At 49.5% G+C, this 10,439-nt stretch overlaps 1 protein-coding gene across 1 annotated transcript in view; it reads left to right on the top strand.

Moving 5' to 3' along the window:
• Window positions 1–10,439, top strand: part of Smc3 (structural maintenance of chromosomes 3) — a 157,783-nt gene that overhangs the window by 20,038 nt on the left and 127,306 nt on the right. The window contains exons 2-5 of the mRNA XM_077688288.1: window positions 493–595; window positions 953–1,067; window positions 3,626–3,765; window positions 7,784–8,604. Of these exons, the coding sequence (XP_077544414.1) occupies window positions 581–595; window positions 953–1,067; window positions 3,626–3,765; window positions 7,784–8,604 (1,091 nt within the window). The 5' untranslated portion in view covers window positions 493–580. The remainder of the gene's footprint in view (window positions 1–492; window positions 596–952; window positions 1,068–3,625; window positions 3,766–7,783; window positions 8,605–10,439) is intronic.

Here is a 10,439-nt window from a genome sequence, read left to right as displayed (position 1 = left end):
TAGCAGCAGACGATGGCGTGGCGGCGGTGGCGGCAGGGAAGGTGATAACGCAACAAAGCTTGTATTGAAACAGAGAGCCCGGCTATGTTAATAAAAGCGATTGAAAGAAATAAATAGACACAGTAAAAAATTGTGTGATGTTCTTTAGCTCGACATCCGCCTTTCGCTCGCTTTTGGATCAACGTTACTCGATCGCCTTGTGGTGTTGGCGCCAAATTTGACCTCCAGAAATGTGTTTTTCTTGTCAGCTTCAGCTACCGTCTTAATTTTTATAGTACATGCCAAGTGTTTTTATATCTTTCTTGCACAATATTTGATACCTTGGTAGCGATCTTTATGAGTGACTCGTCAAATTACACTGCATGTCGTCATAGCTATAGGTGCAGCACGTCACTGATTGCTTACGTCGTGCTTACGCAAAAAAACATGGGCGAAATGCCGGCAATTTGTGCAGTCGAGAATAGGGCCCCTCCCTGTTCTGTGTGCTTACCATTTGGCGGGACAGTGGGCACAATTGAACCCTGAAGGTGGCATTTTTACGCGAATTTGTGTCACACTTTTGTGACATACGAGCCCTGAAATGCATATAAAACAGGTTAGTAAATGTTCGGACGCGTGGTTTTATTTCAAGTTTTGCAGAAGTCTCCTCCAACGACGTAATTTAAACAGTAAGCCTAAATGACCATTGGAGTTTGTTGCTGCAGTCCGCTGTGTACAGCAGAACATAGCCGGCTGGAGCGCATGTGTTGTTGTTCCGTTAAAAATATGGTGCAGGCTTTCGAGCGCGTCAGAGCCTGCCCGCGTCTCATTACACACTGCACTGTTTTGCTGTTCTTTCGAGGAGCCTTTTGTGGCGAGTTATCGCAAGCGTGTAATGTTCGTGTCCATCTACGCCACTTGTGGGCCCACACCACCGTCCCGCGCTTTGACAAAAGTGCCCATTCTCTTGCAGCTAATCATACAAGGATTTCGAAGCTATAAAGAGCAGACCTGTGTGGAGCCCTTCAGCCCGCGTCATAATGTGATCGTTGGTCGAAATGGCTCTGGAAAAAGCAACTTCTTTTACGGTGAGTGTGCGACGTTCATGCTTGGTTGCATGCATTGCCGCCCGGTTGTGGTAATGCGTATTCGAACAAGATTGAACAGCACGCTTCGCATTTACTGTGTCGAAGGTACGGGCGCAGCGCAAAAAGTTCGCACAAGCGCTCGCAGGTGCCGGCAGAATCGCTGCACTGTTGTTTTGCGACTGCGCCGGGAGCGGAATTGCTGGACGAGAACTTGGCGGTTCTTTCGTCTAGATCCTATCTGCGCAGCGGTAAGGCCAAAAACTTGTGCGCGCGTTGCGGCATCGATGTTTCTCCTCATCGCCATGCATGCTTTTAAAGTGGCCATGAAGACGACGTGCGGCCTAGTTTCATTTCAAATATTTGGCGTTTAAGAGTAACCTCGGCGTTTGTCCTTGTCCGGCGGTGGAGAGTACTTTATTTACTGAGAAATGTTACAATTTCAATCCTCCCGCGGCGTCGCATGTTTTGTGACGTCAGCAATGGCGTAATAGAAACCTGGACGTCAAACGGAAAGTCAGTATGTGGACTCCATCTGGAGTCCAACAAGAACCGGAACTGAGGCTGGCAGATGCCAAAACGAGCTTGGTTTCGCCAGCCTTCTTTTGGTTTCTTTTATTTGTCTGTCTAGAGCAGTTTTGAGCACTTGCTGACAGTAGAAATTTAGTGGGAGAATGAACACTTGTGAGCAGTCTGAAATGGCCAATAAAATGGACCTCGTTTAGATTCCGCCTGGCGGCCGTAGGAATCACTCTGTGAGACATGGGGTATGACTTGACAGACAGGGTCACGCAAGTGGTGTATGGCGGTCAGCTGGTGCTGTCAGAAAATCATCTGCACCATGACTTGTTTCGCAGTTGTTCCAAGTCTGTTTGACATGTTTACATGTTTGTTCACAGCCACCTTTAAACTAGCCTACTTAACATCGGCTAACATTTTTGTTGGACTACGGTCGGTTAGCAAATCGCTCTTGAAGGCCAGCACAAAGACACGGGACAAGAACAACTGAGGCACTGTTGATCAACTGAATTTTTATTAAGCATGGTTAATTAATAAAATAAAAGGACATATCGACCCCCCACCCTTTTGTTAAAAGAAAAAGGCCCTAAAAAGGCTAGGTGCGCTGGCTTTCGTGCATCGTCACCATGACCGTCCAATTGAGCTCGGGTGTGCAGGTGCACTGCCGGCAGTGGAGGAAAAGGTGGGAAATGGGCACCCCCTTTCAAGAGCTGCATTGCTCCCATGAACAGAGGTGGGCAAGAGAGTGTGCCTCTAGGTGTGGTCCATTTGGCTGCAGCCCGCCTTCTGAATTTCCTAGTGCAGCACCCGCACTTATTCTTCTTCCTTGCCGGGGGTGCAGAATGAGTGAAAGGCTTTCCCTGGGCTCTGAAAAAGCTGTTGCAGACTGCCAGCTATGCACAGGGCGGCGGCACCTGCGTCGAACTACCGTGAACTGGCTCTGGAAGTGCGGGCCATATTGAAAAAAAACCTTCTTTATGCATGCAGTAATCATGAGCAGTTCCACGTGCCGTGTTTTTGTCACCCAGGTCACTTGCTCAGATGGTTTTCTGTTGCGGCTTTACATTTGACGTGTTCGCCAAAATTGCTTAAGGTATACAAGACAACAAAGATTTTCTTTTTCCTTTTCAAACAAAAGTTCGATCTTCCTGTATCCATCTGGGCATTTATTTGGCAGCAGAAAATGCAGTGAATTCTGAGAAGAGCCAAGTTAAAACGTATCCCTTTTTAATTTTCCTCAGTGATTCGATGATGCTGTTTGCATCATCAGAACTGGAAGCGAGCAAAGCACCAGTGTAGTTTGCTGGGATGGCAGTAGTGGGTAACCCCTTTGCCAAATTTTTTGTCAGTTTGGGTTGAATCATGTTAATGTGTGTTTGAATCAGCTTTGGTCTCCTGAACTCCCACATTCTTTGCTGGCCCAGATTACAAAGGGAAGTACTCCTTCATGGGGTATGCTATGTTCTGTCACTTTGTTCAGAGAAAGGGTGTGATCACTGTTAACTGACCCTTGAGGTGCCCATACTTTTTACATTCTCTGTTCAAAAGTTCTGAAATGCAAGGCTGCTGTGCGTAGGTAGAACTCTCTGTCCGAAGTCTTACATGTCTGCGCTTTGCTTGCCTTGCTGTTTATCCTCTGTGCGGGTCACCCAATTTCCATGGTGATGAAATAATTCCCTGTGTGGGCCTGGTCATCCACTCAACCAGTGTCCCATTTAGAAGCGTGGTCCTGAAAGCTATCCTAGGCCTTAGTGCGACTGTGGGAGCCTCATGTCGTTCCTGTTCAGTGGCAAATGTATTGAGGGGGGACAAAGCAGAACCGGGCTTCTGGTAACTGCACTGAAACGGACCTCAGTGCGCCAACTTTTCTCGTGTGAAAAGGCTTAATTGTGAAATGTGGCTTGTGCATGCATGTTTGTGCTTGCATTATGGGCGGGCCAGTGAGGGAGTCGTACCAGTGGACTATCGGGTTGACGCACACCCACTAGTGCCTCTTAAGCGCCGCTGTTGGAGTGACGCGGCTGCGCTCCTTCTTTTTACAGCCATTCAGTTTGTGCTGAGCGATGAGTTCTCCCACCTGCGGCCGGAGCAGCGACAAGCGCTGCTTCACGAGGGCACCGGACCACGGGTGCTCAACGCCTACGTCGAGATCATCTTTGACAATAGTGACAACCGCCTGCCGGTACGTTTCACCACACCTCTTTGGGGCTAGTAGTGTGGGCACGGAATAAGACCGTGCGAAGCTTTCCCGCTCCCTCACTCCATCTCAGTGTACTGGCGTGGACGGCCATCTTTCGCTTGGGCCGAGTCTGAACGCTTTTCTGGAGATGTTGCCCAAGAGCCGTTTGGAAGCATCTCAATAAAATTGACAGTTGGGCTAGTTGGTTTTGATTCATCGTAAGTAGCGCTAGAGACGGGACACAGAAGAGGAGACACACGACGGCGCTAACTCGCAACTGACTTTATTAGGCGAAAACACAAATATATACCCAAAAGAAAGAACACGTGCCCAGGTCAAACCCGAAAATGCAGTTTGATAAACACAAAGGTCACAGGATTACGATTCGAAAAAACACACAAGATTACACTGCACATAGTCAACAACCAACCAGCGAAACATCTAAGTTAATGCATTTGACAAGAACAGAAATTCCTTTTCATGAAGTGCTACCGACGCGTGGCTGATACACTTATCCTCGTGCTTTCTTATATAAAAAGCTTCGATTACCTCGCGTGTCAATTGGTGCCTGTGTCGCCATAACGCACTGGTGTTTTCAAAAAGTGGGCAGCATTGCGCCTGGGTCTTATCTTTGTGGGTCGCGCAATGTCGAGTTATATGTGCATGAGGGTTGTTTTTGAGCGAACTCCAGTGTTCCATCAGACGAACATTGATGTATCTGCCTGATTGGTTCTTTCTTTTGGGTATATATTTGTGTTTTCGCCTAATAAAGTGAGTTGCGAGTTAGCGCCGTCGTGTGTGTCTCCTCTTCTGTGTCCCGTCTCTAGCGCTACTTACGATGGAAGCATCTCACTCCAGGGGCCAGTTATTTCTCTCGGAACAGTAGATCCCTGAAGGCATGCTGTGTACGGCCATGTACAGTGTGCACACACTCAAAGGCGCCATGGACCGTGACAGATGGGGGCCAGTGGGGGAGCAGCCATGCCTGTGGGCAGAGCGGTGGAAGTGGGGACTTTACACAGCCCCCCCGCCCACTGGCGTTTGTTCCAACTCTGGCACACGGGGCCGGAGGAGCAGTGCAATGTGGGCCATGCGGGGTCGGGTTTCTGGGACACTGCAGGAGGGCAGCTTGTCAGCTGCATTGGCAGCTGCATTCCGACAACTTCGCGCCAAGTTGACGGGCTGCCCGATGGTCGGTTAAAAATATGCCAGCATCGGTTATTGTGGCTGGTTGTAAGTAAACAAACCCTATTGGACAGCCATTGCCTGGTAGTTTGTGAATACATGTGCACAAGCCTCTGCCTTGTTGCGTTTTGCAAATTTTAAACAGCGCAGGTGGATGAGACAGAGAGGAGCACTACACAGGATGGGCACGGACTGACAACTGAATATTTCATTCAGACAGACAAGTTACACACAGGGTTGCGCGCAAAATTTACCAACAGTACAAATACAGTTGACACGCTGGCATCGCCAAAAGTGCACCCTCGCATTCCAACAGCGCTATTGACCGTGGCCATGTCACTCGAGCCTGCTGTGCGAAGCTGATCTGCCTGTGCGAGATGTGGCAAAAGAAATCGCTCCTCTGAAAACTGCAACAGCCAGATAACAGAACTGCACACCTGGTATGGTCCACATAAACACACTGGGGTGGGCAGAAGGGGCCGCCGTCTGTGCCCCCTCGGGCCACCTTTGCAGCGCCTGCAGAAGCACTCGTGGCGGCCCCGTATCAGAGCCTGTGGCGACCAGGATCCCTGCTGCTCCCTCGCGTCTGCCGCTCGCGGAACACATGGAGCCCAGCCGCCCTGCGCACCCCACCACAGCCCTGCTGCCTCCCGTCGGGGTTCCCAAAGGGGAACGGCCTGAAGTGGGGCGTGTCAACACCCCTCACTGCTGCCTGCCTTTGGTCCCTAGAGGCAGCACTGTGTGCTCTTACGAGCGAATGTAGCAGCAAGCATTGGCTTTGCCTTCAAAACTAAATCTGGCCACCACTTCAGAGTAGACAAGCGCACTGTGCTTCGTTCTTGACCTTGTCGTTGTCGGAAGCGTCGGGTTCTGTGCCTTTGACCTGGGGCCGTGTGCAAGCAACAAGGCGTAGGCGTTCAAATTATCTATGGCAGAACCTACTTGGGTTTGAATTAACAGGCTTCTTTGTACATAGACTTTTATGCAGCCTTGGCCGGACCTAATCGTACAGTTCAAATTACCCATAAATTTGAATTATTGGAGTTCAAATTCGAGCTTTCACTCTAGCTTTCAAATTAATGAGCTTTCACAGCTCAGTTAATTACTGTTACAGCATAAACGATAGTGACTATACAAAATGTCATTGTTGTTGATTGCGCTATAGGTTACAAGGTGCAAAAAACGTCATTCAAGTGAACTGTAGAGGCCTGTTTAGGAATTTAGGTGATGTCTATGAACTAATGTATAGATATCAACCAATTATTATATGCATACAGGAGGTGCATTTAAATCCAACACCAAGCAACTTCCTGGAACAGTACATTGTATTTAGCAAAGACGGAGACAGCTGTACTCATTATTCAGGGGCTGTAGCAATATTCGCACAAAAATTGGGCTGCCAGAATTCATCAAAATAGTAATGAACCTTGAAGCCATTGCTATTGGGGCAATTTCTTTTAATAGCCTAGTCACGGTTCGCTCTTTGTACATCCCTCCAGAATATTGGTTAACTAGCCATAAACATTAAAATGTTCATGAATTTAAAAAGCCATGAATTTAAAATATTCATGGTGTTTAAGCATTTTTGTTTGAGTTGTTTTATGTGCTGATAGAGTGTTATTTTTTCATTGAGGATAGTACCAAAAAACTTAGGTTCTTTCCTGATGGTGATCACATCCATTCAGGGTGACATCTGGTTCTGGGTGGATGCCACGCCTGTCTTGTGGAAAGAACGCGCATACTTTTTTCTGGGTTTAGTCATTTTTCTCACTCCGTTTTGCAAGCTTATTAACTCCTCGCTGTATCTGCCTTTCACAATTGGAGAGGTTACATGAATTGAAACTAATTTGGACATCACCTGTCTATAATAAGTAAGAGGTGGAAAGCGGTAATGATTTTCCAAGCGAGTTCAATTTTAACTACTATAAACAAAGTAGACCTCAATGTGCCACCTTGAGGAACACCGTTTTCTTGTCTAAATGTTCCAGATCGTGCTGCCCTGCTCTTACTGTAAATATTTTTTGTGACGAGTAACCTTCTATTGTATGTGTCCAGACACATGGATGCCTTGAGATTAAGCAGTATGCCGTATCGCCAAGTTGTGTTGTAAGGTTTTTTAAGCAAAAAAAAAACAGAGACAGTGTTTGTGGATGAAAGCATCTTTGACATGCGATTCAGAGGCAACCAGTTGGTCATTTATTTGTGTGTCTGCCTGATTGGAATCCCGTCTGACAACTGTCAGTATGCCCTTGTATTCTAAAAAATGCATAAATTTTCTGTTTTTCATTTTTTTTTTCAAAAACCTTCCTCAGGCAAGAGCTATTCAGCAGTAGCTCGCAGGCAATGAGGCATCTTTCCCCTAGTTTATTATGGCAGCTACAATTGCTTTGCTCCGAGCCCTAGGAAAGTAGCCCTAAAAAAGTAACAGCAGCCAGTTTGGCCACTGAACAGTCCGAATAAACTGGAAACTGTAGCATTGGCCGCTCGAGGGAGATCCAGTTAGCTTGCGCCTGTGTTTTTATTTTCCTGCATTCTTTGTTGCGTGAGCAAGACGAATCGTTGCTCTCATCAGGTGGGGGAGCTGGCCGCTTATAGAACAGGCAAACTTTCATTCATTGCCGCTGCTGCCCAAAAGTAGCACGCCGCCGTTGATGTATTGGTGCGAGCAGTAGCCTTCAAATCGATTCCACCTGTGCCTCCTTCCATGAGCGAGGGGGATTGTGTATGCCACACCCGCTTTGCGTGGGCAAAGGCTGCTTTGCGCGTGCTAAGCAGCGCTGCTTGCTTGTCGGTTGGCAGCTTCCCTGTTGCGCGCACCCCTGCGCCCCTTGTGCAGGTGGACAAGGAGGAGGTGTCCCTGCGGCGCGTGATTGGCTCCAAGAAGGACCAGTACTTCCTGAACAAGAAGATGGTGACGCGCACCGACGTGATGAACCTGCTGGAGAGTGCGGGCTTCTCCCGCAGCAACCCGTACTACATCGTCAAGCAGGGCAAGATCAACCAGATGGCGACGGCGCCGGACTCGCAGCGGCTGAAGCTGCTGCGCGAGGTGGCCGGCACGCGGGTGTACGACGAGCGGCGCGAGGAGAGCAAGGCGCTGCTGCGCGACACCGAGGGCAAGCGCTCCAAGATCGAGGACCTGCTCAAGTACATCGAGGACCGGCTGCAGACGCTCGAGGAGGAGAAAGAGGAGCTCAAGGAGTACCAGAAGTGGGACAAGATGCGCCGCTCCCTCGAGTACACCATCTACGACCACGAGCTGCGGGACACCCGCAAGAAGCTCGAGGAGCTGGAGACGCGGCGCGAGTCGAGCAGCTCGGTGGCCGAGAAGCTGCGCGAGAACCTGCAGAACGCCGCCGAGAAGATCCGCCGGCTGGGCAAGGAGCTGCGCGAGGTGAAGGGGCGTGCACAGGCGCAGCGCGAGGAGCGCGAGGCCCTCTCGCAGGAGCAGGCGTCGGCCCTCAAGGAGAAGACGCGCCTCGAGCTCACCATCAAGGACCTGCGCGACGAGGTCGAGGGTGACGACTCGTCGCGCAAGCGCGCCGAGCGCGAGCTGGCCCGCCTCCAGGAGACGGTGGCCCAGAAGATGGCGCTGCTCGACGGCATCCGGCCCCAGTACGAGGCGCAGAAGAAGCGCGAGGAGGAGTGCACGCGCGAGTGAGTGGTGGACGTGTGGGAAGAGTTTGTCCTGTGCGGGCCCCGGCACGGCCTCTTTGTGTCGCAGTGGCGGGAAATGTGTGCCCTCCTCGAGTCGTGAAATGATGTCGCATTATCATAGCCCTTCCCGGTCTGTGCAACGTGTTGGCATAGAGCAGGCTTGGAAAGGGCCAGCATCGGCATCGTGATAGAATTCTGAGACGACTGATCAGCGTGGGCAAACTCCAAGTAAAGAACTCTTGCATGCCCAGGTGAGGGGTAGGTAACCACGTGTAACGTAAATTGGGTTATAGCTTTCGTTCCAGTGTAAACGGTCGTTCTACTAGCCGATATTCTTGCTAAAGCTTGCCAACGTCTTACTCAGGCAGCCTCTAATGTGACTGAGACGAATGCAAACTTAATTTCAGCTCCTGATGCAGCACTTCACCATTCGTTTCAGTGAAGCAGCTCGCAGTACCATAATGGCACCGCTTGATTCACTGGCGGTGCAGATGAGTGCAAGACAGCTTTGCCTGCACTTTGAGCTGTGGAAGTGCAGAGGCAGATGGGAAAAGTGCAGGCCTTTGTGCGGTGTTTATGCACGATGGCGCAATTCACACTCAACTGCTGTGAACTGGTTCAGAAGGTGCAGGCTGGACCTGACGAGATGAATGAGCGATGGCTTAAAATGGGAGTCGACTGCATGAACACGCACCCGTCTTTTACTCGCAAGTGCAACAATATAGAGTGAGAAACAGGGATACCTTCGCCACCACACAGTTCCATTGCTTTCCAGCAATAAATAATGCTGTTTAGTCAGGTAGATATGCACGCCTGAGGCTTACTGCGTCCAACAGTGCGTTGGTGGTTAAAGGAGCCATGAAGACATAATACAAGTTTAGTTTATTCAAAAGATTTCGCGTTTATAGTGCCCCCAGCGCTTGTCCGGCAGCAAATGACGCCGTATTCACTGAGAAATTGCTCAATTTAGGTTAAAATTTTGATTCTCTCGCCAAATCGTGGGTTTCGTAATGTCAGCAATGACGTCAGAAGCGCGTGTATTTAACCGAACTTCCACTGCGGCATTCGGGTTTGCGGCCTTGCTGTCCGTCAGCCTTCCCAGATGGCACTGCTAAGTCATCCACGAACCGTTGTTCGCCGTTGCTTTGTTTTTGAGCGTATTTGCACCGGGCTTGTTTTTCTTACTGTAAAAAGTGATCGTCTCGTGAAAGCTGGGGTATCCTCGACAAAGAGGATCACATAAGACAACGCCGCTTACGCCAATCGGCGAGTGTTCTGTAAAACAACTTCAAAGCGGCGGAGCGCTGTGCAGCTAAAGCAAGCACAGTGCACCCAGTACCAACAGGAGTGTGCATCGGTACCTCTATGCTTACGCGTGTTTTCGTAACTGTCATTGTTTACCGCACCATTATTACTGCTGTAAAACGAATATGCGTTACACTAAAGCGCAAATAGTTCGTTCGGAAAGCCTTTAATAATTTGCGTTTGCTTTTTCCGTCCTAAGCCGATCGCACAGCTGAGCTCATGTGACATCATAGGTTCTGTTGCGGGAAATGAGCTAGTGGCTCGCATGGCCATTCCGTTTTTTTCCTTGTTATGTGGCTTATTTGAGCGAAGTGTGTGCTAACAGTGGTGTCAGTATGATTCTGTCGAGGCAATCCTTCGAATGAACCGAGCTTGTGTTTTGTCCTCATGGCTCCTTTAAAGCTGTGGGTGCATGAGGGTTTATAAAAAATTGCCCCCACCTCCCCGAAGGGAATCGTGAGGAAGTGCGAATGCATTTCTTGCGCCGAGAGTACACGGCGTAGTAATTCTGCCATCGCCTTGAGAGGCGC

This window comes from Haemaphysalis longicornis, unplaced genomic scaffold (genome assembly GCF_048455015.1).
Source record: "Haemaphysalis longicornis isolate Haplotype H1 unplaced genomic scaffold, Haemaphysalis longicornis Haplotype H1 scaffold_1, whole genome shotgun sequence".
In the NCBI taxonomy this organism is placed as follows: Eukaryota; Metazoa; Arthropoda; class Arachnida; order Ixodida; family Ixodidae; genus Haemaphysalis; species Haemaphysalis longicornis.
Note: the sequence above shows the minus strand (reverse complement) of the source record. Positions and strands in the feature narration are given on the sequence as shown.